The 27,244-nt window shown below is 56.5% G+C and overlaps 1 protein-coding gene across 1 annotated transcript; it reads left to right on the plus strand.

Moving 5' to 3' along the window:
• The first annotated feature begins 504 nt into the window (after nt 1-504).
• Nucleotides 505-27,244, plus strand: LOC128826330 (uncharacterized). The gene is made up of 9 exons (XM_054009579.1): nt 505-593; nt 960-1,081; nt 3,935-4,741; nt 19,525-19,587; nt 19,982-20,140; nt 20,423-20,725; nt 22,526-22,674; nt 25,755-25,826; nt 27,183-27,244. The coding sequence occupies exons 1-9, from the start codon at nt 582-584 to the stop codon at nt 27,242-27,244; spliced, it is 1,749 nt and encodes a 582-aa protein (XP_053865554.1). The 5' UTR covers nt 505-581.

The raw sequence follows: 27,244 nt of genomic DNA on the forward strand, positions 1-27,244 counted from the left end.
GACAGAGATGTGAGGCTCCAGGCCTTGCTCATGAGGAAGAGAATCAGGAACTTCACCCTGTCACCACCAGCATGAGACAAACCAACCCCACATGGACGGGGCCAACGCTCCAGCCTGGAGTCTGCCCTGGCCGGCCTTCACCACCGCCCATCCCCTACTGCTATGTGCCCTGGCCCTCACTATACCCCATCCCTCAGCTCCATCTCCCCTGGCCCTCATCACTTCCCATCTCCTGCCCCATCTGCCCCAGTGCCCTTGCTACCTACCATCCTCCACCATGTCTGCCCTGCCCCTTGTCACCTCCCATCCCGTTCCCCTGTCTACCCCACCCCTCCTGGCTCAGCCCCCTGGAGTTTCCTTTCAAGGCAATATTGAATGAAGTAGCTAAGTCCCACCTAGTGCCACCTCCCCTGCCCCGGGCTAGTCACGGGGAGAGCAGGAGTGGGCACCACCCCTCTGCAGCATGTGGGGGGTGGGGGGGAATGGAGCTATAAGAAGAGGGGCTGGGAGCTGAGAGCCCATCACTGGGGATCTGGTGAGAGCATCTGTCAGTGAGAGACGGCACCTCCTGCTCCTGCCCCATGGAAACCATGGTGAGTCCCCCACCTTGTTCTGCCCCATGGAAACCCTGGTGAGTCCCCGCTGCCCCTCACCTCGTGCCCCATGGCAACCCTGGTGAGACGTCCCCCCAACCTCTTACCCCATGGCAACCCTGGTAAATCCCCACCGCCTCCTTCTGCCCTATGGAATCCCAGGTGAGTCCCCCTTCCCCCCACTCCTGGCCCATAGAGCCTCATGGAAGACCTGTCTGCCATTCACACCCCACCCCATCAATCTCCAGGGGGTTATCTTCTGCCCCCCTCCTGTCGGTGGCGCATCAGGGGCTAGGGGATGTGGGTTGGGGGGCTCTGGGTTTGTGCTCAGGTTCGGGGGCACTGATGCTGCGGGGTCCTGTGCAGGTGCCGGGACGGATGCCCAGGGCTGGACTCCTGCTGCTGCCCCTTCTCCTCTGCTTCGGGCCAGAGACCACCAGGAGCATCAACCCGGCCGCGCTCAGAGAGATTGGGGATCATGTGAACAAGTGAGTGAGACCCCAGTGGGGCATTTCCCATCTGGCTGGGACCCCTCTGCCCTCCCTGGGTGGTAAATGAAGGAAAAAAGGGGGGAAGGTGCTTCACATTTGCCCTCTGTGATTTTCTATGGCACAGGTGGCTCAGTGCATGGCAGAGCTGGGAGGGGTGATTCTGGGGGTGCAGGGGGAGTTGGGGCTCAGAGCTGGGAGGGGTGTTTCTGGGGTGCAGGGGGAGCTGGGGCTCAGAGCTGGGAGGGGTGATTCTGGGGTGCAGGGGGAGCTGGGGCTTGGAGCTGGGAGGGGTGATTCTGGGGTGCAGGGGGAGATGGATCCTGGAGCTGGGAGAGGGGTAATTCTAGGGGTGCACGGGGGTAGGGGGTGGGTCTCATTACTATTGTTGAAAACTGGTTGGAAACTGGAATTCCAATTGCCTCGGAAATTCTGAAATTTCTATTTTCTTTTCAGTCTGAATTAGAACTAAAATTTGAAAACTTCCACGGAATGGGAATTCCAAATTTTGTTTTGGAAAAATTAAAAACAGATTTCAGTTGGACCATATCTGAATATTTCATTTCAGTAAGATTAAAATATTTCCATTTCAGCTTTAGCAACTTGAGTTTCCTGCTTTATAATATAATATAATATAATATAATATAATATAATATAATATAATATAATATGAAAGTCCAGATGTTTTCACTGTATATTATAAACAGCAATATAACATAACAAAAGTAAAACAAATAAAGTCATAACCAAATGTTTCAATCCAAACAAATTGTTCTGATAATTTTTCATCAGAAAATTACACAAAATTGATGTATTCCCTTGGAACGTTCAGATTTTGTAGAATCAGCCTTTCCCTAAAGAAAACTGTTCTGTCAGAAAAAATTTGCCCAGCGATAGTCATGTGCTTACTGGAATAAATAATACCTTGCACCCAGGACTCTTAAAAGAACTGGCCTGTAGGATATGTGCCCCCCCGCCCCCCCCCCCAAGTATTATGAGGGTGAGGAGGTTAGATTTGGGCATGGGAGGCTGAGCATTAGCATGAATATTCATGATCACGCTCAGGTCCTATAATAGGACAAACCACCATGAACCCAGCTTCATTCACACCCCCTGCTGCAGAGGCTGGGGGCTGCAGAGGGAGGGGGGGCTCAGCTTAGAGGATGAAGGTCTCAGGGCTCACCCTGCCCCCACAGGTGACACCTGTGTTCCCCCAAGCCCATGCTGTGTCCACCCAGAGCAAGATTCCCTCCCAGTAGATTGTAGCTAAGGCGAAGGTGCACTGGTCTGGGAATCAGGAGCTCTGCTCCCATGTCTGCTGTCTAGCGCACATCACAGCCCTTGTTACTGATTTGTTACCTGCACACTCCACCCACCTTTACCCTTCTGTGGGCTCAAGGCGTAACCCGGTTCATTTAGGTACTCGCGCGCTTTCCCACTTCCTAGGGCTCAGGGCGTAATTTTCTGCAGGTTTGTGGGGCCTTTTACCAGTGAAAGAGCCTTGTACAGTCATATCCTTAACCTCTATTTACAAACAGTTACCCAAACAGAACACACAGGGGAAGCAGACAATGCTCACCGCTCCCAATAAGGCAGATGGACTTTTCCTGGGGGCCAGCCAGTGTCAGGTCATCTGGGGCTCCAGCTGCTGCATTAAGGGCTGGCGGGGTGCTGAGGTCTGGCAGCTCTGACCTTGGGCTGTGCCCTGGAGTTAGCGTCCAACGAATTTCCTTTTGGACCCCAGTTTCTATAGTGAAACTTGAGTCCTGCTCAGCTGTACCTGACCCAATCATTGTAAACTGAAATACTGCAACATCGTGTTTTTCACCCATCCTACTCCATTACAAAACAATTCTTTACCCAATCGTAACCAGCCACCTTCGTTGATTTAAATCTTGCACAATTAGTCATGCAACTGACAGAAACAATCAAAGAACCAGACAGAGTCCATCTAGATAAACAGTAGAGAAGTGGGGGACTATAAAGGCAAAACGATAGACGTACAGATTGAACAATGACAACTGCTGATAAATGGTTTCTTGCCAGACTGCTGAATGCTGTCAAACAAAGTTTTGATTAAAGATCTTAAGACCTGGTGATGGTGGGGACTGTTAGGACAGAAGCGCCTCCTTAACAACCCGATGTTGCATTGTTTTTTATAATTTAGAGGGAATGTGATTCTCTGTTTCCTGGCTGCCGCTGCTTATTGCTGAGAAAGGCCTCAGACCTTACAGATTAGTGCCCTGTCCTCAGTCAGTTATGAGCCCCGAACCCTCCCCAATTCGGCTGCACAAGGCCACTTCAGGCAGAGGTGGGATGAGAACCCAGCTCTCTAACGTATCAGACACAAAGCCTTTCACACTGAATGTGCTACATATATGTGCCACTGTTATCCTCCCTTTAACCACAGTCACAGTCCCCTCCCAGAGCTGGGGGGAGAAATGAGGAGCCCCGATCTCCAGTATTCTTCAGCTCTCCAGCAAATCGCTGTGTGTCCCGGGGCCAACTGTGTGTCACGTCCCTCTCTTGGGGTGGCTCCGTGTAAAAGCTCCGGCTTGCTCCTGGAGCTCAAGCGATAACACTCAGCCCTGTGGCGCTGACAGACCTGAGCTCACACCGGGCTAATGATTCCTGATGAAACCTGTGGCAGTTTCTTTTTAAAACCGCCCTCCAAGTTTATTTCATTCTCCCAGGGAGCAAACATCCCCTGACCCAGGCTGGAGCCCTGAGAGCCTAGAACCGGCCAGTGACGGCGCCATGTGTGACCCAGCCCAAGTTTGCCGCTCAGGGCTGGGGGCAGAGCTGTTCAGAGCCCCGCGTCCCCTCACTGCCCTTTGCTTTGCCTTCCCTTAGGGATGGGTTGGCTGTTGAATACGCCTTCGCCGTCAGCCTGGAGAAAGCCAGCTGCGAGAACCCATCTGGTCTGGAACAGATGCTGCGCAGGAACAAACTGCAGGACATGCAGGCGGCCATTAACCCAGAGGGCAGCCTGTATGACCCAGACGAAGGGCCCATTGTGGCTGCCTGGATGAAGCACCTGGGCAGGGGAGGGGAACACGCCGAGTGGCGCCTGCTCCAGGGCGACCAGAACAGCCCCGTGCAGAAGCTCCTAGCCCGGCCCTACAACGAGAGAAGCTGCCTGATCTTCTTCACCGTCCGCTCGCCCTGCGCGGGGACGTGCCTGCTGGTGAAGAGGCCCCACAACATCCTACAGATGGTGAGTGACACCTTCCGCCCCATCGACCACAACTACAAGGCCTTCGTCTTCCGGCAGATCTACCGCCAGGACCGGGACCTGGATCCCCAAAGCCTGCTGGAGGCCTGGCACCAGCTGCCCGACGTGCCCCTGCTGCGTTGTGACACCAAGGGCTGCAGGGACTGCAGTGGGAACGACCCCAACACCGACACCAACGCCTGCCTGGACGAGATGCGAGCTATGAGGCAGCCGCTGCACCTACCTGGCAGAGGGCAGGAGGGAGAGCAGGGGGCAGAGAGGAGAGCAGAGGATGTAGGGGAGAGCAGGGAGCACCTTCAGAGGGCTGGGGAGATGGTGGGGCAGGGGGCACCACTGGAGGGCTGGGAGGACAGCGAGGCAGGGGGTGACATTGTAACATTGGGGGGATGGCCGGATATTGAGTTCCGTCGGAGGCATGGGGGACGGTGGGGTGGAGGGTATGGGAGGCATAGGGGACGGTGGGGTGGAGGGTATGGGAGGCGTGGGGGACGGTGGGGTGGGGGACGCCGTGGGGGACGGCGGGGCGGCGGGCGCCGTGGGGGACGGCGGGGCGGCGGGCGCCGTGGGGGACGGCGGGGCGGCGGGCGCCGCGGGGGACGTGGAGGGCGTGGGGGACGGCGGGGTTGAGGGTGCCGCTGGAGGGTTGGGGGGATGGCGGGCCAGGGGGCACCGTTGGGGGAGGGGGGAGGGTAGGGCATGGGGCACCATCAGAAGATTTGGGGGATGCAGGGGGTGGGACATTTCTTCTCTCAAGGCCTGTGATTTTGAATGATTAATACCAATAAACTGTCGGAGCCTCCTGGGGTCTCGTGTCTCTGTCCCTGTGTCTGTCTCCCTCCTCTCTGTCCGTGCATCTGGACTTTACACAGTGTGGGAGGCCCCCCAGTCTCCCTGGCAGTGCCCCCTTCCTTGGGCCAGGCCTGGCCCCCACTTTTTGCCTGAGCCCAGACCCCAGGCACAGAGTCACCCCCTTGGGAGTGAGGCAGGGCAGCCTTTGCCAGACACCCAGCACGGCTATGGATGAACCTGGCCATGTGCTGCCATCTGCTGGTGATGTGAAGGTAGACACATGACAAACACAATGGGCAGACCCCCGTTTGCATGTTTCCTGACAGCCCCGCACTGGCTGGATCAGAAGGGAGGTGGAGGGGGAGCTCAGCGGGGGCTGAGAGGGGGTTGGGGCAGATCTGCCCTGTGTGCTCTGGGTGGGTCCATGAGATTGGTCCACACCACGAGAACTGCTGGGCAAAGCGCTCTGGCTCTAGCGCTGGGCGCACGTCCACCTGCAGTGGGACGTGTAGGTGCCCCATCACTCCACGGGGACCTGCAGCTCCCCAGACTGACGGGACGAGGTTCCAGTCAGTGGCTGGAGGCTCTGAGGTGCTGCGCTGGGGATGGGGGATGGGAACAGGGGGCAGGAGAGACAGTTAGACAGAAACCTGGGCCTGCCCAGGCTTGGTGAGTCGTACATGCCTGTTCGTTTCTTCAGCTTCTCTCCTTGAGCCAGTTTCACCGGCTTGTTAGCCAGGCCGGGATCCGCTGACGTGGACAGGTGTGTGACAAAGGCCACGGCTAGGGTCAGGTGCCTGTCGCTAAAGCCCGAGCTTCATAAGACAATTCAGAGGAGAAGAAACAGGTTTCTGTTCCGTGAAGGTGGCTCGAATCAAACACAAGAGAAACCCGATAAATCTTTAAAATCTGGGCAATGCGCAGGGAAGGGATTGTAGCAATCAGAACGAATTCTATTTAATGGAAAATTACAGGGAAGTGACAGGGAAAGACTTGTGCATCCCTCCCCTCCTTCCCATTGCCCACAATGCTGCCCCAAACTCTCCTTTCACGGCCTTCCTGGACAGACACCCAAGAACAATCCATCCCCAGCTCCACCGAACCTGCAGGGAAGGCAGAACCAGCAGTGACCTCTTCTGGGTTCAGGCACGAGGATGGTACCAGTGCATGCCGTGTGCGGCTGTGGGACAGGCTGCTGTAACGGAGATATAAGCAGAGAGGTCACTGCTCAGGGGCTGTGTTAGCCGGGCAGTTTGGGGTCGTATTGCACAATCACTCACCTCCCAAAGCGCTCAGGGAAATTGGCTGTGGCCAGGAGCAGCTGGGTCTGTGTGGTACCAGCCGATCTGCCCGGGCTCTCCCCCTGCCCTCCTGCATGAACCAAACCTCACTGCCAGGAGCAGGCTGACGAGGGACACCTGCCAGGGCTGGCTGCCACCGTGGCCAATGCTAGGGTCTGGACCAGCAACGCCAGGCTCCCAGGCCGAGCCTTGTCACAGACTCCACAAGTCTGTGTGTGGGGCAGGAGGCCGATCACAGACCCACGCCGGGGCTTCCACAGGCAAAGCATGCGACAAACACCTGACGTGTGTGTGTCAGGGATTCACACCGTAACTGACCCAGCCGGAGAAGGACGTGAGCAGTGCTGTCTCAGTGAGTTACCCAAGCATTCACTTGTCAGCAGTAGCATGTTGGCACCCAGGAATCCTGGCTTCTCCCTGCAGCTTTGTGTGAGTGTGGCTTAGTAGTTAGAAATCTCAGCCTCCACCTTGGATTGGTCAGTCTGACAGACAGGGTGGGGCAGCAGCAGATCAGAGGGGCTTCTGTCACCTTAGAGACCTGGGGCTTGGACATTTGGCAGCTTCAAACTGAGGCACAAAAAGTATTAAAAAAAAACCCCACACAAGTACCTAAAAATGGTATCCTTGGAGACCATACATCTGGTCTGTGAACTAGGATATCTGCAAATGTCTCTCTCTCTCTCTCTCACACACACACACACACACAGAGTCCATCATGGGCCAAACAGTACAACCCAGGGTTTGTTTTATTAGAACTCACTCAACAACACGAGATATTCAACCATCCTTGCCACTGTCCAAACACAAACGTGTTGCACACAACCCTAGCTCTGGTGTCACAGCTGCTGCACCTAATCCAGGCAGAGTCCAGCCCCTGGTTACATTTTGCTTTTTGAACTTGTTCAGGGCACGGACCAGACACCGGCCCTTCCACTGCGGAGGGTGGGAAAAATGATCCTGGGGGTGACACTTGGGTCTGGGTGCTAGGACACCTGGGTTCTAGCCTTAGTTCTGCCACTGTCTTTGGCAGGTCCCCTCCTGTCTGGGTGCCCCAGTTTCCCCTCTCTAAATTTGGATCTATAACATTTGTGAGGCTTATAAGGGAGTTAACAACCAGCACAAATCTGAAGGAAGCCACGGAAATGACAACCCACCAGTGTGTGCACAGAGCCAATGCCCACACGTGACTGACGTGACAGGTAAGTGTCTGCACAGCAACTGTAGCATTGCCAACTTTCTAATAGCAGAAAACTGAACACCCTTGACCCACCCCCTTCCCTGCCCCATCTCCAAGCTCCTCCCCCACTCATTCCATCCCCCTCACTCGCTCTCTCCCACTCTTGCTCACTCGTTCATTTTATCCAGGCTGGGGTAGGGGCTTAGGGTGTGGGAGTGGGGGTTGGGGAGCGGGCTCTGGGGTGGGGGCAGTGGGTTGGGGTGTGAGAGGGCGTACGGGCTCTGGCCTGGGGGTTTGGGCTCTGGGGTGGGGGCAGTAATGAGGGGTTTGTAGTGTGGGAGGGGGCTCCGGGCTGGAGGTTGGGGTGCGGGAGAGGGTTCGGGAAGCGGGCTTTGGGTGGCACTGACCTCAGGCGGCTCCCAGGAAGTTGCGACATCTTCCTCCAGCTCCTAGGTGGTGGCACAACCATGGGGCTCCACGTGCTGCTCCTGTCCACAGATCCAGTGGTCATAGTTCCTGGCCAATGGGAGCTGTGGAGCCAGCGCTTGGGGCAGGGGCAGCGTGCAGAGCCTCCATGGCCACCCCTGTGCCTAGAGTCCGCACCCTGCAGGGACATGTCAGCTGCTTCCGGGAACTGCACGGAGCCGGGTAAGGAGCCTGCCTGCACCAGCAACCGGACTTTTAACGGAGCCACCAGGGTCCCTGTTTGACCAAGTGTTCTGGTGGAAAACCAGACACCTGGCATCGGGCAGCCCTGACTGGGAGGCGTGACTCTCAGCTCATGTAAAGGGACCCATGCTAATGCCTATAAACATCCCGGCAGTGACAGTTGTGTGATGAGTGCTTGGCCCAGCTGCCCAAGTAATCGATCACTGTGGTCAGACATCCCCTGTCACCAGACACATCCCCCTCCTACTCTCCCCTGTCTCATCCCCCCCTTCCCCCAGCCCAGGTTATTCCCCAGCCCCACTTCCAGAAGAAAAGACTTTCCTGGTTTTCTGTTTCCAACAAGGGTTTTAGGTGAGAATTTTCTGCTCACAGTGACAGGGCACCTCCCCCACCCCCAGGCCCGGCCCCATGTTTCAGATCACAAGCCATGAATGGCAACAGAAGCCTGGTGGTTCCAGATGTCTCCAGTCCAGAGCAGGAAGGAAACTGAGGCAGGGGTTGAATAGGGAGGGGTGAGTAGATCTGTGTCTACTCTGTGCATAGTGTCTGTGTGTCTGTGCTGCACCTCCCAGGGGGGGACGATAAAGCGGGCCCTTCGCGGGCTCCCACCTTTTGGTGGAGCTCTGCCAGAGGGGTGATTAAGCTACAGGAGATTCTGAGGGGTCAGCCCCGGTTGCAAGGGCTGGGCAGGGCGCCATGTGTCTAAGCCGTCAGGGCAGGTGCTAGGCAGAGGGTCTGCACCCCAAGAGTGTGCCCGGGGACCCCAAGACAGAACCTGGGTCTGGGCTCTGTTCAGAGTCCCAGATCCAGTGGCTGGGTCCCCTCACAGCATTCTGGTGAGTGGCCAAGAGGGGGCGCGCGTCTGCCACTCGCTGCCAGGCTAAGGGAGGGGGGCGCTCACCTGGGGCTGTGGGGTTGCAGGGCGAGAAGCCAGGTCTCTGCTGACACAGGCTGGCACCAGCCGTTAATCGACTTCACTCCGTTCAGTTACTGTTTAACCTCCGGCCAGTCTGAGTTCTGGAGAGCTCTATCCGGCTGTGGAACTGGTCCCCACAAGCCAGAGGGGTTTTACTGCCTGGTGCCCCCCACTCTGCCCCCCACAAGGGCGGAGGCCCAAAGCTTGGCACTGGCAAGGGGATGTTTGCAGAGCAGGGCGATGGCACAGGCGGTAAATCCAGGGCACCCAGCTCAGCCTGCACTCTGGAACGGCATCTGCTTGTGGGTCCAGTCCAGAGACAGCCGAGAATTGGCTCTTGTCCAGTGAATGCCTGGGGAACTTGCAAGGGCTTTGCAGAGTAATTCAAAAAAAACCCCAAAACCCAGCGGTTCTGGGCAGCGGCCAGCTGGAGAGACGGGCCCAGGCATGGAGAATGGAGAGGAAGGGGGTGAACTGGTTCTCTCTGTCACCGCCTGGGCCAGGCCTGGGCCAAGCATCCTGACCCCAGGACGTGTTGTGTGTTGGAAGGGAGTTTGACCGTGTCTGAGCAGCCGGCCAGGGGCCAATCCCAGATGCTGCCCTGCCAGGGGCACTTGGCATCTCAGCAAGGGCTAGTGTGGGGAGAGCCAGCCAGCCGGCATGCACGGGCCGTGGCTCTGGAAGGAGGCTCAGGTGCTGGCCCATCCCCTCTGGAACGAGGGTGTCTGCATGTGAGACCGGCCTAGCCAGGGGCAGGGAGCTTCTGAGTGGGGCCATGGGGCAGAGACAGACCCCTATTCCTGGGGGAGTTCTGCTCTGGGGGGTCCAAACACCCCCACAAGCCAGAAGGCCGTGTTGGGGAGATCGAGGCAGCGGCAGGGAAGCTGCATGTCCTGAACACGGGCAGAACTTGGGTTCACTGTAGGGGAAGCTCGGTGGCATAAAGGGGGGCAAAATCCCAGTTCTGTACTCACTGCTGATCAGGTAACGTCAGCCTGGGGCCTGGCCCATTGCCGGAAGTCAGAGGCCCCTTCCCAGCTCTCGCAGGCATGTGCCACGTTGACAGGCACAACCTGGAGTCGTTGTCAGACACGTCTGTGGTGGGGCTGCCAGGACGTGCCCTGCTTTGCATGTTTCCTGGAGGTGGGGTGGGGTGCCAGGAAGTCTGTTCGGTCTGCCTGTCCTGGGCCATAAATCCATCCGCATTGGGGAGAGAAGGTCCTCCAGGGTTGAGCACCTTCCAAATGTGCAATAGGGCTAGCCAAGGCCAGATACCTCGGGTATGTAGTCGAAAGGGGCCTGATGAAACCCCAATGGAACAAAGTGGAGGCAATACAGGAATGGCCCATCCCGATCCGCAAGAAGCAAGTCAGAGAGTTTTTAGGGATAGTGGGTGGTACTATCGCCGGTTCATCCCTCACTTCGCCACGAGGGCAGTGCCTCTGATGGACCTGATAAGAGCTCGGGGGCGAGAGATAGTTAAGTGGACCAAGGCGGTGGATGAAGCTTTCACAGACCTAAGGACGGCCCTTTGCAGTCATCCAGTGCTCACAGCCTCAGATTTCAAGGAGAAATTCATTCTACAAACAGACATCTCGGAGGTAGGACTTGGGGCGGTCCTTTCACAAATGGTGGAGGATGAGGAGCACCCAATCCTTTACCTCAGCCAGAAGCTCCTGCCCAGGGAGCAACGGTACGCCGTAGGAGAAAAGGAGTGCCTAGCGGTTAAATGGGCCATGGAGACGCTATGGCACTACCTGCTTGGGCAGCGGTTCACCCCTGTGACGGACCACGCCCCACTCCAATGGATGCACACAAACAAGGAGAGGAATGCACGAGTGACTAGATGGCTTCTATCCCTAGAACCTTTCCACTTCTGAATCCAACATAGAGCCGGAAGCCAACACGGCAATGGGGATGGCCTGTCACGACAACACTGTCTCTCGTCCCAAGTAGCCCAACCCAGGGGGCGGGGCGGGAGAGGGAGATGTGTGATACAGCAGGGCCAGAGAGTAGTGGGAGAGTGCTAGAGGGGAGTTATAGTCTATTTAAGGGTGGTTCCCTGTAGACTAGGGAAGGCTACTACAGGCTAATTGAAGCAGCTGTAGCCAAGTAAAACCCAGTCAGGAACCTAATGTCACTCAACAGCCTAATTAAGGCATGGTTCCCTGTAGGTGAATTGAAGTGTCTGTAGCAAATTTAGGCCTTGTCAGGAACCTAATAACCCCCCCTTGCTCCCTGCTTCAGGCAGACAGGGGGAGTGAGGAAGGAGACAGGACTGGAATTTCGAGGTGTGTTGCTGAGATTTGAAAGACCAGAGAATTGGAGGAGGGAGACCCTGTCCCAGCAGAGCAGGGAGACTCCCTCCCCCAGCGTCAAGGACTGAGGGTCACCCTAATCAGGGGGAAGAGGGTTAGAAACCTGCAGGGGTTGAGAGGGGCTGGGGCTCAGACCCAGATCCCTTCCCTGTTTCCCTTCTCTACCACCTTCCTGGGCCACTAGCGGGGCCCTCGGTGCCCCAAGAGCAGGGACAAGGAATGATGCCCTAGCCCACTGCAAGAAAAGCGCGGGACCCTGTAACGATGCGGTTCTGGCGGGACCCAACTGAGAGTGCCAATTCAGGACAAATTGCTTAAACAGAGCAGTTACAGCCCAAGGCTGGGGTTTTTCCACCTCTAAGGCAAACTAAACAAGCCAGACAAAGAGGACTTTGGTCTCACCCCACTGGCTAACCACAAGTCACACAAACAATTACTCTCCAGTTTCCCAATATCACCACCAGTGCCTCTCATTATGGGGACAAATGGTTATGAAAACAAATACCCCAGAAAAGAAAAAAGGTTCTTCTGATCCTATAGGACCAAGCCCCAGACCCAGGTCAATATACAAATCAGATCTTACCCACAAATCACGCTGTTGCCAATCCTTTAGAATCTAAAATCTAAAGGTTTATTCATAAAAGGAAAAAGATATAGATGAGACTTAGAATTGGTTAAATGGAATCAATTACATACAGTAATGGCAAAGTTCTTGGTTCAGGCTGTGACGAACTGGGACTGTTCTTAATGTGGTCTTTGAATGCTGAGTGGGGAGTGTTGGCTGGGAAGGCAGGGGAGGTTGGCTAGGACAGTCTGCATTGGGGGATGGGAGACTGGCCTTGAGGGAAGATACCTGAGCATGTAACATGAGAACTCAGGAAGGGGTTAGAGGCCAGGTGACACCTTTGCCCGGGAAACTGAACAAAGGCGGTGGGAGGGGTCACTGAAGGGAGAGTTTCAGGAGCTGGCTGGTGGAATGGCTGGGAGGCAGACATGGCTCTGACCTCCCAAGGGGGCTGTGGTGCCCTGGGACCCCAAGATGGACCTGACTGGGGGGGATCCTGTTGTCTGTGCCTGCAAGACCTGTCTTGGACTGTATTCCTGTCTTCTAAATAAACCTTCTGCTTTACTGGCTGGCTGAGAGTCATGGTGAATCGCAGGAAGCTGGGGGTGCAGGGCCTTGTGTCCCCCCCCACTCTGTGACACAGGCTTGTAGCAGTGATAGAATAAACTACAGGTTTAAAATCAAGTCTCTGGAGTACATCCACAGCTGGGATGGGTCATTCAGTCCTTTGTTCAGAGCTTCAGTTTGTAGCGAAGTCCCTCCAGAGGTAAGAAGCAGGATTGAAGACAAGATGGAGATGAGGCATCAGCCTTTTATAGTCTTTTCCAGGTGTAAGAACACCTCTTTGTCCTTACTGTGGAAAATTACAGCAAAATGGAGTCTGGAGTCACATGGGCCAGTCCCTGCATACTTTGCTGAGTTACAAGGCATATCTGCCTTCTCTCAATGGGTCGATTGTATAGCTGATGGTCCTTAATGGGCCATCAAGCAGGCTAGGCAGAGCTAACACCAACTTGTCTGGGATGTTTCCCAGAAACATAGCATAAGTTTGAAATACTGACAGTACATAATATTCATAACTTCAACTACAAAATTGATACACACATATAGACAACATAATCATAACCAGTAAACCATAACCTCGTCTTAGACACCTCATTTGACCCCCTTTATACAAGATTTGGTGCCACTACAGGACTTTGGTTGCAACCATGTTCTATATGGTCCCAGATTATGTCAATAACGTCACAGGCCCACCATACCAACATCAGCCATTTTGTCGCAGTGCTTTTAGTAAAAGTCATGCACAGGTTATGGGAAAATTCATGGTCCATGACCTATCTATTGCCTTTATTATAAATACCCCTGACTAAACCTTACCTGGGGGGCCCCTGGGACTGCTGCTTCGGGGGACCCAGGGGCAGCCCCACTGGCCACTGCTCCATCCGTCCATGGGACTAGCTGCACCAGCTGCTGTTTGGGCACCACCAGCAGTGGCTGCTCCAGCCACACAAGCCGCTGCTCCCCGTCTTTGTCGCAAGACCCAGTTCCCCCTCCACTGATGCAAAGGGAGGTGATCAAACCCTGCAGCGCTAGGGCAGGGGAGAGGGTTATGGATCCGGATTGGGGGAGCTGCTCCCTGAGCCCGGTGGATGACACCTGAGGGAGAGGCCATGTTGGGGATGAGGGTCCGGGGGGGGGGCGCAGTCAGGTTGGGGGGTCCTGGGGAAGCAGCTGCAGTTGAGGTGGGTGTCCCAGGCAGGGGTCAGAGTCTGCGTGGGGATAGAGTTCCTGGGGCAGGGGGCACAGTCAGGGGAGCCTCCGGGAGGGTGAGGGGGGGTCTTCAGGCGGGGGGGGTGAAATTGGGGTGGGGGTGCTGGGGAAGGAGGTGCACTTGAGGCAGAAGTCCAAGGGCAGGGGGTGCAGTCAGACTGGAGGTCCCTGGGGCAGGGGGTGCAGTTGGAATGGAAGTCTCCAGGGGTACGGGGTGTAGTCAGGGTGGAGGTCCCCGGGGGCAGAGGGTGCAGTTGGGGTGGGGTTCCCAGGACAGGGGGTGCAGTTGGGATGGGGGTCCCCGGGGGCAGGGGTGCAGTCGGGGTGGGGTCCAAGGCTGTGCCCATCTCCTGGCTTTTACACATGTTCCCCATGGGGGCTCACAAACAGGTTTGGTGCCAGGCCAACAAAAGGTTAATCCAGCCCTAGCCACCGGCAGAGCAGTCCCTTCCCCCACAGAAAGGCCGAGGGGCTCGGGAGGGAGGCCCTGGCCTGCTCCCTGCCGGAGATGAGGCTGCCAGCGGCTGCTCCCTCGGGGGCTGAGGCCGGGGGCCCTGCAGCTCTTCTGCCACCAAGGCCGCAAGGGCCGTTTATTTCTCAAGCCGCAGTTGTGTGCATGGGGGAGGCCCAGCCAGGGCTGAGGTGACTGGTAGGTGTGAGACTCAGGAGCGAGGCCTCCCAGCCGCACACTTCTTGCACCACCGTCACCACCACAAGGGGCCGTTTATTTCCCAAGCTGCAGTTGCAACAGTGGGGGGAACACGGTCAGCAGAGATGCCTGTGTCTGGCATGGTGGAGGGTGGAGGGACCTTGCCCAGCCAGGCTGGGCCATGAACCACTTTGCTAGTGCAAGCGCCCCACAGGGACAGGCCCCAGCTCTGTCCCCGAGTGACATGACCTGCCCTGCCCCATAGTCCCCAGGGGAACCACTTGGGTGCAGAAGGGGCACGCAGATCGGTGGTCTCTCCTGATGGCTGTGTGACCCCAAACACGCCCCAGCTGTGCTTTCAGCCCTCTCGCTATGAGGCCGTTGCTCGCTGGGCAGCACCAGAGCCCCCAAAGAACGGGAGGGGTCTGGGAGCCTGGCCCCAGCTGCGATCCAGGCTGGTCTTTCCTGTGCTTTTACCCCTCTCAGCACCTACAACCCGCCCCCATTAACCCTGCGTTAGAACAACAGTGGCTGCCTGCCGAACCTGTCGGGCACTGGAGAGAAGGGGCTCGGTCATAGCGTAGGCCATCCCAGAGTGCCCCCTTGCAGCCAGGCGTGGGTGAGGCTGGCCTGAAGTTATCCCTAGACAAGCGCCTTCTCTGCCAGATGTCCGTAGGGTACGCGGGACCAGGGCTGGCTTTAGGCCGATTCAGCCGATTCGGCTGAATTGGGCCCCGCACCTAAAAGGGACCCGCAGCTGTCCACCCCTCCCCCAGCTCACTTCCCCCTTCTCGCCTCCCCTGAATGCTCCGCTCCCCTGCTCCTCCCCCTCCCCTGCTTCCCACGAATCAGATGTTCGGGGGAAGCCTGAAAACAAGCAGGGGCAGGCGGGCAGCAGCAGGTAAGCTGGGGCGGAGGGGAACGCGAGGAGGAGGGCTCCGGGGAGGCGCGGTGCGGCCCAGTCCAGCCCTAGCCGAGTAGCTCCCACCGGCCCCGGGCCGGTCAAGCAGCTCTGGCCCCAGGGCACTGGCACCGGTTCCAGCCGAGCGCGCCAGCCCCGGTTCCGGCTGAGCGTGCCGGCCGAGCACCCCCGGCCCCAGCGGCTCCAGTCACGTCCCCTCCGGCCCAGCTCGGCTCGGGCCCCGGGGCCCCGGCCCTGGCTGAGCAGCGCCGGCCGAGTACCCCCGGCCCCGGCGGCTCCAGCCCCGGCCCGAGCCCCGGCCCTGGCGGCTCCGGCCTGGCTCGGGCCCCGGGGCGCCGGCCCCGGTTCCGGCAGAGCGCGCCGGCCCCAGCGGCTCCGGCTCAGCTCGGGCCCCGGGGCGCCGGCCCTGGCCGAGCAGCGCTGGCCGAGCACCCCCGGCCCCGGCCCCAGCGGCTCCGGCCCGGCTCGGGCCCCAGGGCGCGGGCCTTGGTTCCGGCCGAGTGTGCCGGCCCTGGCCCCAGCAGCTCCGGCCTGGCTCGGCTTGGGCCCCAGGGCCCCGGCCCTGGCCGAGCAGCGCTGGCCGAGCACCCCTGGCCCCGGCGGCTCTGGCCCCGGCCCCAGCGGCTCCAGCCCGGCTTGGGCCCCGGGGCGCGGGCCTCGGTTCTGGCCGAGCACACCGGCCCCGGCCCCAGCGGCTCCGGCCCGGCCCCAAGCCCCACGACCGCAGCCGGAGCTCCGGCCGGAGCGCAGCCTGATTCCTGGGGGCGGGGCTTGCCGGCAAGCCCCGCCCGCAGGAATCGGGCCCCGCTCTTTCTAAAGCCGGCCCTGCGCGGGAATCAGTTCCTGCAGACGGTGTAGCTGCGGACCAGGGAACAGGAAGGCGTCACCATCCGGCTGAGGCTCACAACCCTCCAGGAATCACCATTGTTTCTGGGATTCTGCAGATGTCACCGCAGGTTCATAAGGAATTTTCTCCACGTCTTGCATATGGTCACGGAGCTCCCTAAGGCATACCCCCACCCCCCGAAAATAAGAAGCAGGGGAACCCACTGCGGAGTAGAACTTCCATGCGGGCGCAGCTTTCAGGAAGCCGTGGACCGCCGAGAGCGAAGAAACTTTCTGGAAAATCATTTGACAGCTCCACTCACTCGGCCCCAATGACCCTGGGGCTCAAAAAGCCGCCCGCCAGCCCTCAGCGTCAGAACCAGTCACCCGCACGCTGCTCAACATTCTGGGAACCCCGGAGCCTCCGTGGAGGAAATGTGGGTCCTTGTCCATAACAGCATTTGGCATGATGCAACGGGGCACACTCCAGAGAGGCTGAAGTTTGGGCAAGACACCGGTTCCTGGTTGAGCTCTGTTGCGGGTGTCTTCAGCTCCCTGAACCTGTATGTGGGGCATGGAACTTGCCTGAGGGATCGACCGAAGGAGGCAGATGGGATGCAGTGAGTCTCGGTTGCCAGAACCAGCAGGCCAAAGCCCGACATGGCTGGTGGGTGAGGCTCGGCCACTGAGTGAGGGCTGGAATTTTGGCTCACAGGGAAACCTGACGTTGCCACTCACTGGGAGTCATCTGTGACCAGCGGGACAAGGATTGTTCCCCGACAAGGATCTTTCTGCCAGTCTTGAGCTTCTTGCTACCGTGCGTCGGACACTCTCTCATCGCCCCCTGCTCCCCTGCACCTGCCAGAGACACCCGCTCCACCCTCGTCCTGCTCTTCTGCCCCGCTGGGGACCCCCCCACACTTCCACCCTGCTCCTTGTTCTAACCCGGATCCCGGCCTGATTCCCCAGGGGTCACAGGGCTGAGTCCGGGGGCAGGGAGGTGCCTTTTCCCCCAGAGGAAGGGTGAGGGGTGTGGGAGGGAGGCCTCCGCCTGTTCCCCACACCCTGCCAGGGACAAGACCACAAGGGGCTGGAGGCTGCCGCCCCCCCGGCTCTTGTGCCACCACTACGGCTGCAAGGGCCGTTGATTTCTCAAGCTGTGGTTGTGGCAGCGGGGGAAATTGGGCCGGGGCCGTTGGCAGCTTGGTGGGGGTGGGGTGCCTGGATCCTAAGGGGGTGACGTCTGTTCCTGGGCCTGTGCGGGGGCCCAGAGAGAACTGGGCAGATGGAGCCAGAGGGCCCTGTCTGGGGTAAGGGAGTCACGTGGGTCACCCTGGCAAAAAGAAGGAGGCCCAGGCCTGGCCTGGCCTGATGAAGAGGGCACTGGCAGGGAGACTGGGAGGCCCTGTGCGCCCTGGAAAGCCGAGACACATGGACAGAGACGAGGGCGCCAGATGCACGGATGCGAGGCCCCAGGATGATCTGACACTTTATTGGTGTTAATCGTGTGGGGTGAGGGGGACTCAGCAAAATCACATGTGTGCAAAAAGAAAGGGCCCTCCACCTTGACAGCTCACCCACCCACCCACACTATGGTGTCCCCTCCTGAGTCTTTGTCAGCCTCTTATCTAGAACCCCACTCCTCCTGAGTGTGTGACCGCCTCCAATCTAGAAACCCACCCCCAAGTGTGTGACAGCCTCCAATCTAGAACTCCGCCCCCACTGAGTGTGTGACAGCCTCCAATTTAGAACCCCACCCCTCCTGAGCATGCAACAGTCTCCGACCTAGAACCCCGCCCATCCTGGGTGTGTGACAGCCTCCAGTCTAGCACCCCACCCCTCCTGAGCGTGTGACAGCCTCCGATCTAGAGCCCCACCCCTCCAAGTGTGTGACAGCCTCCGATCTAGAACCCCGCTCCTCCTGAGTGTATGTCAGCCTCTGATCTAGAACCCCGCCCCTCCTGAGTGTGTGATAGCCCCCAATGCAGAACCCCGCCTCTCCTGAGTGTGTGTCAGCCTTGGCTCTAGAACCCTGCCCCCGAGTGTGTGAAGGCCTCCAATCTTGAACCCCACCCACCCTGGCATTAGAAAAGCTTCAGAGAAGGGCAACTAAAATGATTAGGGGGTTGGAACGGGTCCCATATGAGGAGAGATTAAAGAGGCTAGGACTTTTCAACTTGGAAAAGTGAGACTAAGGGGGGATATGCTAGAGGTATATAAAATCATGAGTGGTCTGGAGAAAGTGAATAAGGAAAAGTTATTTACTTTTTCCCATAATATAAGAACTAGGGGCCACCAAATGAAATTAATGGGCAGCAGGTTTAAAACAAATAAAAGGAAGTTCTTCTTCATACAACACACAGTCAACCTGTGGAACCCCTTGTCTGAGGAGGTTTTGAAGGCTAGGACTACAACAGGATTTAAAAGAGAACTAGATACATTCATGGAGGTTAAGTCCATTAATGGCTATTAGCCAGGATGGGTAAGGAATGGGGTCCCTAGCCTCTGTTTGTCAGAGGGTGCAGATGGATGGCAGGAGAGGGATCACTTGATCATTACCTGTTAGGTTCACTCTCTCTGGGGTACCTGGCATTGGCCACTGTCGGCAGACAGGATACTGGGCTGGATGGACCTTTGGTCTGACCCAGTATGGCCATTCTTACGTTCTTATGCACCTGTCGTCAGCCTAGAACCTCTGTCCCATCCCTGGGCGAGTGTTGAACTCCAGTCTAGAACCCCCATCCCTGCGTGTGTTCTAAGGTACCACCTAGAACCTCTCCCCAGCCCAGGGTGAGCTTGGAATGAGGATTCCCAGCTGGAGAAGCTCCATTGACATCAGGGCCGATTGGCACCCGCTGGGACCTGCCAAATTGACTCCAATGGCTCGGGGCTGATTGGCACCCACTGGGACGTGCCCAATGTCCCATTTCATTGCACAGTGCTGGCACAGACCATGGCAAACCGATCTCACTGGAGATCTGATGTGAGCCTCTGTCAGTGAGGGATGGTACCCCGAACTCCTGCCCCATGGAAAACCTGGTGAGTCCCCCTTACCCCCCACCTCCTGGCCCATGGAGCCCCAGGGGTGACTCCTCTGCCCATCTGCCCCCTGCCTCATGTGGGTCCCCTCTGCCACTCACCTACCCCCCACCCCATCAAGCTCCAGGGGCTAGGGGATGTGGGTCGGGGGGCTCTGAGTTAGTGCCCAGGGCTTGGGAGCGCTGACGCTGTGGGGTCCTGTGCAGGTGCGAGGACAGATGCCCAGGGCTGGACTCCTGTTGCTGCCCCTTCTCCTCTGCTTCAGGCCAGAGACCGCCGGGAGCATCAACCTGGTCGCGCTCAAAGCCATCGTGGATCACGTCCACCAGTGAGTGACCGGCCTGGGCTGCGTGTGTGTTTTGGGCCTGCCCCACTCCCCTAGCCACAAAGGGACCCCTTGTGTCTGCTGGTATCACAGGGTTACCTAGAGCGACTGCCTTAGAACTGGTGATTCTGGGGGTGCTGGGGGGAAATGGGGTCCAGAACTGGGAGGGTTGATTCTGGGGGTGCAGGGGAGAGATGGGGTCTGGAGCTGGGAGGGGTGATTCTGGGGATGCAGGGGAGAGATGGGGTCTGGAGCTGGGAGGGGTGATTCTGGGGGTGCAGGGGGAGGATGAATGTTTGTGGACTGTGCAGGTGTTTGCACAGTTCATGCTCATTAACCCTGTGCTCAGTGTTTGATTTCCCCTGGGCTCCCACTCCCCCCTCCCCCCCTCCCCCAGGTATCGCCCTGTCACCACTCCCGCCCCCTATGATCAGTACACGGTGGCCATCTCCTTGCCGCAGTCCGTGTGCAAAGGTACCAGCCCGAATGATCTGGAGAGGCACCTGCCCGTGGCCGAGCTCCAGGTGATGAAATCCAAGCTGGAGACGGACTTTCTGTATGGGGGGAATCACACTGTCGCCGCCAAACCCGACAAAAATGGCCAACACTCCCTGCACTCCGAGTGGCTGATGCTTTGCCTGGACTAGAATGGGGTGAGTCCCGTCTCCCGCCTCCTGGACAAGGCCCGGGGCCAGACCAAGTGCCAGGAGACCCGCGCCTTGGAAGAATAGTTTGGAAGGAACCGCTACACCGGGTGGTTTCTGAACAACCAATGTGGCTGGAACCGCTGCTTTGTCTTCTTCACTTATTTTGCCCCCTGCCTGGGCACCTTCCTCAGCTTGAAGGACGACCACTGCATCCAGCAACTCATGGACGGGATCTTCGGCGCCATAGATGAAGACCGCTGCGCCTTGGCCTTCCAGGAGGTTTTCGGTCAGGACAGAAATCAGGGGAAGCAGCTTGTATGGAACTCATGGCAAACGCTCTGTAATGTGGCCATGTACCAGCGCGATGACCAGGGCTGCCAGAGCTGCGAGGAGAAGGACGTCAACAAGAACCTCTGCCTAACAGCAGTGAAAAACCCAGCCACGCCAGCCCCGAAAGCAGCCCTTGGGGGCGGATGCCAAGGTGGGAGGAGATTGTAAGCTGCGATGCAATCAATCAACAACCAACCCATCCTGGTTGTAGCAGGGCAGACACCAGGGCCCATGCTGGGAGTCAGGTTTGTCTAACTCTGTGCCTGACAAACCCAGTTTTGGTCATTTTGTGCTGTGTGATCGACACCAATAAAGCTTTAGAGCAGCCCTTGGCCTCATGTCTCTGTCCGTGTGTTTGTCTCTTTCCTCCCCAGAGGTGCCAGCTCCCCTGAGATCACCCCTCTGCAGGCAGTGTCACCCTCCACCCCACCCCAGATTGCAGCCCCTCATGCTCCCTACGCCTTGATAGAGTGTCACTTCTCCAGTGACACCTCCCATGACATACTCAGTACAAGATTTGCTGCAATTGTATAGCAGTGGTAATATCAATGAATAAATGGTCATAGTCAATCCTACAACATCCCAGGTGCCTTTTGCATTCCTGCGCTGTGGTAGTTACCACTCCCGGTCTGCTCACACCAGCCTCCAGCAGGTCAGTCACTCCCAGTTATATTGTGTGAGTGCTGCCAGCCACTCCTGGATTACACTGCAGAGCGACACCAGTAAACTCCCAGCCCCAGACTTTCCCCAGAAATGTGCGTCTTGTACGGCCCGGCTCTCTTCTGGACAACACAAGCTTGTATAAAGTCTGTCATTCACACCCGACACGCTACTCTAACAATCTTTGTAAAAGTTTGGCTTGTAAGGACTCCTTTGAAAATTCATAAGTTGTCGGTCATTACTGTCCTGGTAAAATATGTGTGACAACATGGTATGTGAAGTTAGACCTGTATGGTGTTATTAACATAAACCCCAGAGTCCCAGGCAGACAGTCGGCAAACAAGTCTGTCCTAAGCAATGGAATGTGTGCGCTGCTTAATTTGCACTTAAGCAGTAAACAGAATCATCAAGCAAGAAGGGAAGACAAAGTCAGGTCAAACAGGTGGGGAAAAAAACACCAGGAAACATCCTTCCACACAGATTTTTCATCTCCTAGTGTGCAGCTGCAAATGTTTTTCATGAGGGGAACAGAAACTATAAAAAGGAGGGAAAAACACCCCAAGGCACCCAGCTCTGTCTCCCTGCCCATTACATTCACGGCACCGGAAGCAACAAAGGAAGCATTCGTTGGACTTTGGGAGAGGGATCCTGACAGGGGTTTGGGTCAGTAAGACTGCCGAACGCATGTGGGGAGAAACTTTGCTTGAACCGGATATAGTTTGTTATGTTAGGGATTAGTAAATGTCTTATCTTAAGTTTTCTTGTATCCATGTCTGACTTGTACATCTCTCTCTTCGTAGTTAATAAACTTGTTGTATTGTTTTAGCTGATCCGGTGTATTTAAATTAAAGTGTTTGGGAAACTCCATTTGGGGTGACGAGTTGTTTGCATGTTATTCTCTGAAAGGAACAATGGACTGAATGTAACTTGCGCTGTCCAGGAGAGGGCTGGGCAGCACAGGACACAGATTTCTGAGGGAAATATGGGACTGGGGGTGTGTCGGGGTCACCCTGCAGTATAACCAGGGCTGGTGAGAGCCAGGGTGCAGCTGGCAGGTTGCAGTTACACACAGACACTCCTGGGGTGGCTTGCACGCTGGAGGCTGTTTGTGAGTGGCCTGTGTGGAAGCTATTTCAGCAAGGCATTGCAAGGCACCCAAGGGTGCAGGGTAGGGGTGACACAGCTGCTGATTAGTCTGGATTGTACTTTGGTATGTCACAGCCCCCGAAGGACAGGGCAGTGCCAGGGAGCCCGGCCCCAGCTGTGGTCCAGGCTGGTCCTTCCTGTGCTCTTACCCTTCCCAGCACCTACAACCTGCCCCGCATTAACCCCGCTTGGGGCCCGATCCCTGTGTGCCGAGCCCCCATGGCCAGCCAGGCGCTGGAGAGAAGCCGCTCGGTCATAGTGCAGGCCGTGCCAGCACAGACCCCTGTGGCCAGGCATGGAGCCATGGGTGAGCCCTGCCTCAGTTTCCCCTCACCTGGAAAGCAGACCTTCAGGTACCAAACAGCGGCAAACTAAACCTTTGCCCCAGTGTCCCCCGGGGATGAGACATTGCCAGCCTGGGGCTCTCAGTTACGTGTCCCTGTCCCAGACCCACCCCAAGCCCCCTTCAGTCCTGGATCCTGGTGACTGATAAACACCGGCTAGATTGGCAAAGGCTGTGCCACTTCTCTGCCCAGTCCCTGCCGGACACATCGCTCCCAAGAGGGTGACGTCTCGGCCAGGGGTCTGGAGCAGGGGATCCACGGGAGTCACTCTGGCAAAAAGTGGGGGCCCAAGCCTGGCCCAATGAAGGAATCCAGCGGAGGGCAACAAAAATGATTAGGGGGCTGGAGCACATGACTTATGAGGAGAGGCTGACGGAACTGGGATTATTTAGTCTGCAGGAGAGAAGAATGAGGGGGGATTTGATAGCTGCTTTCAACTACCTGAAAGGGGGTTCCAAAGAGGATGGATCTAGACTGTTCTCAGTGGTACCTGATGACAGAACAAGGAGTAATGGTCTCACGTTGCAGTGGGGGAGGTTTAGGTTGGCTATTAGGAAAAACGTTTTCACTAGGAGGGTGGTGAACCACTGGAATGGGTTGTGATGGTGCCCCCCATATGGCTTTATGGAATATGCTTATGAATGTATATGTGACATAACTGGAATATGTTTTGGGCTACATATGCCATGTAACATATCTATGTAAAGGCTGTGATCTACTCAATGTATTCATCCTATTTGTATGCATGTATCATTTTTTGTATTCGAGGTTATGAATATTGGCTGTGTGCTGGCTTGATTTTCACTAGCCTAGTAGAGTATTTGGTCAGCTTCTTGAGAAAAGTGCAAATTAAGTGCCCGATCAAAAACCACTTAAGCCAACAATGAACTTGAAGATGCCAATCCACATCTGAGCTTTCCCAGGAATGTGGCTTGGCTGGTAAAAACTGAGTCATGCTTGGACATGTGACTTTCCCATGTGACTCTAAAACTCCATCTTGGAGCTGGACTTTCCATAGGAGAGAGGAGGGGGTCTCCACCCGCAAGAGAAAGTCTATTTAAACCCCTGGAAGACCCCCCATTTGGTCTTCAGCTGGCTAAAGAGAGAGCCTCTCGACCCCCAAAGATACCTGAAAGAAACTGGAACAGTAACTACAGGGGGTGTGAGTGATTGCTGGATCCAGACTAGCAGGAGACTAATCTGTAAAAGGAAGCTTATTGGAACTGGTGAGATTTTATCTGTATTCAGTTTTATTACTGTATTAGACATAGACTTGCATGTTTTATTTTATTTTACTTGGTAATTCACTTTGTTTTGTCTGTCACTACTCGAAACCACTTAAATCCTACCTTCTGTATTTAATAAAATCACTTTTTACTTATTAATTAACCCAGACAATGTATTAATACCTGGGGGAGGGGGCAAACAGCTGTGCATATCTTTCTATCAGTGTTATAGAGGGCGAACAATTTATGAGTTTACCCTGTATAAAGCTTATACAGGGTAAAATGGATTTATTTGGGTTTTAGACCTCATTGGGAGTTGGGCATCTGAGTGTTAAAGACAGGAACACTTCTGTAAGCTGCTTTCAGTTTAGTCTGCAGCTTTGGGGCATGTGGTTCAGACCCTGGGTCTGTGTGGGAGCAGATGGGCGTGTCTGGCTCAGCAAGACAGCGTGCTGGAGTCCCGAGCAGGCAGGGAAAGTTGGGGCAGAAGTAGTCTTGGTACATCAGTTGGCAAGTCCCAAGGGGGTTTCTGTGATCCAACCTGTCACATGGGTTACCTAGGGAGGTGGTGGAATCTCCTTCCTTAGAGGTTTTTAAGGTCATAGAATCATAGAATATCAGGGTTGGAAGGGACCTCAGGAGGTATCTAGTCCAACCCCCTGCTCAAAGCAGGACCAATCTCCAACTAAATCACCCCAGCCAGGGCTTTGTCAAGCCTGACCTTAAAAACCTCTAAGGAAGGAGATTCCACCACCTCCCTAGGTAACCCATTCCAGTGCTTCAGCACCAGGGGCCACAGAGACCAGAGCAGGCAGTGAGCCTGCCTTAGCCCTGCTATGCCGCCAATCAGGAGCCACTCGAAGTAAGTGCTGCCAAGCCAGAGCCCACATCCCTCATCCCCTCTCGCACCTGAACCCTCTGCCCCAGCCTGGAGCTCCCTCCTGCATCCAAACTCCCTCCCAGAGCTCACACCCTTCATCCCCCATCTCCTGCCCCAGCCCTCAGCTCCCTCCCAGAGCCAGCACCCAATACCCTCTCCCACACCCCAACCCTCTGCCCCAGCCCAGAGCCCCCTCCTGCACCCAAACTCCCTCCCAGACTGAGAGAGAAGGCTGCAGAGTCAAACCCTCCAGTGCCCCCTTGTAGACATGCATTACAACGCCATCCTTTCAGTGCATGATCACATACTAATTTTACATACATGTGTCATCAGCCACTTGAACCCAGGGGTCGAAAAGGGGGTGGCATTTTTATGGAAATCGTGGTCAGTAGAAGATTGAAGACCAGACCTTTTGGTCTCCTGGCTCCCAGCCCAGTGGCCCTTACCCAAGGCTGCAGAGTACATTGAGGGTGGCTTGTCCCCCCTCCCCACAGAGACATGGACAAGCTGCAAGCTGCATGATGATTGGCCAGGCTGGCGGTCCCCAGGTTTCCTGAGGTTTGCAAAGACATCTGCTTACTTTGACCGCATTAGATTTCGCCTGCAGATTAGAGACATGGTGTGATGGATGCAGGAAGAGACGAGCCATCATTGGCTTCCTGTAGCTGGAGCCACCAGCTGAGTTCCTTATTTGGGGCTTGGTGGAGCTGGGTGAGGGGCATCTGTTCTCTCCTCTTCCTCGGTGAGTATCGGAGACAGCCAGGGCGTGTGTCCATGGGAGGGGGGGAAGCTGAGACCAGGGCATGCACCCCCAATAAAACTTTTAATTTGAATAAACAGTTTACTGGTGTACAGTTAGAACTGTTAGCCTATAACTTGGATGCCTCGTGTACTGAAACGTGTTCTGAGACAGATTGTCGTTTTCTTCCTATTTTAGTGCGTCAGATCTTTAACCTGTTCTCTGCTAGCAGCTTGAAATGTGTCCGTGGTGGGCGTGTGAGATTCATCGGTATGTTCAGATGCGAACGCGCTTCAGAGCTTGTGTGCGCACCTGTTTGGTTATTGAGTGTATCAGGTAAGCCATAGCCTCACTTCAACCGGCAGCTCTGCACATCCACACAGACTAATGTCTTAGCATAGGACAGATCTCTCAGGCAATGTGTACTGTATTTTCCTAATAAAACAAGCTACTTTTTATATAGTTGAATGATACAAAAGAAGGGTGAAAATTGGAATAAACCGAATTTTTGTAAATCCCGGGATTTTTGCCGTAAAAATCAGTTTAAATTGAGAACGAAGGGGCTTAGGTGTGTTATACTCACCAGCAGGGTGCCTCCTTGCAGCTACGTCTGGGGATTAGCTCATATCCTGTCCGATGCCCCCTCCTTCCGTCTCTCACCCTGGGTGTCTTACACTCGCTGCCTAGAGCCCGGCTGCTCCCTTTGCATCACGCAGGGTACCCCATCTCTGGGGTTTGGCCTCTCTGGTCCTCCCCATCTGGGGTATCAAACTCCACTGGGTGACTGGTCCAGGCAGGCTCCGGCTCCTCTGCCCGCTCTGTGCCAATGCCCCCGTGGCTGGCAGGGGAACTGCAGCCTGCCTGCCACTCCAGGGTCCAGCCCAGAGACCTACAACCACCAGCCAACCTTTGTCCCATCCCAAACCTGGGCTGTTTCCTCTCCATCGGGGTCCTTCTCCACACTCCTCCGGAGCCCTTTCCCTCGGGGCCGGCACTCAGGGCATCTGCTCTCCTCGATTTCCCCCTCCCCTCCCTAGACCTGGAGATTTTCACCCACCAACCCGTGTCTAGATCCCAGGGCCGCCCAGAGGATTCAGGGGGCCTGGGGCAAAGCAATTTTGGGGGCCCCTTCCATAAAAAAGTTGCAATACTATAGAATACTATATTCGCATGGGGGCCCCTGTGGGGCCCGGGGCCTGGGGCAAATTGCCCCACTTGCCCCCCCGGGGCGGCCCTGCTAGCTCCTGCTTTTCCAGCAGCTCAGCCTGCCCCATGCCCAGCCCGGCATCACCATCAATTCAGATCTGATCAGCCCCGACTCCCCCCAGGTGCCGCCTGCCACGAGGTTCATGGGCCCTTTCTCTGGACTTGGGTCCTCAAAGAGATGGGGGGGGGGAAATTAGCTTCACTGTCGTGGCTGCCACCCCCCATCTCCTGGGCCCTCCGGGCCATCCGGACCCTGCTCCGTGGAGATGTCCTGAGCAGAGCGGCCGGAGAGAGGGCCCCTGATGCCATCACCCCTCCCCCGCCGAACCCCCAACCCGGGAGGAAACGGGGTCGGACTTTAACAGCAGCCGCGGTGACGCCGGCTCCAGCCCAGCTCCACCGGCTCCTCTGCCCCCCCAGGACAGTCGCTAGCATCTCTGGCCAGCGGGGAGACGCCCAAACGCGGGGGATTTTCCGGCTAG

Source organism: Malaclemys terrapin, chromosome 20, assembly GCF_027887155.1.
Source record: "Malaclemys terrapin pileata isolate rMalTer1 chromosome 20, rMalTer1.hap1, whole genome shotgun sequence".
NCBI classification, from domain to species: Eukaryota; Metazoa; Chordata; order Testudines; family Emydidae; genus Malaclemys; species Malaclemys terrapin.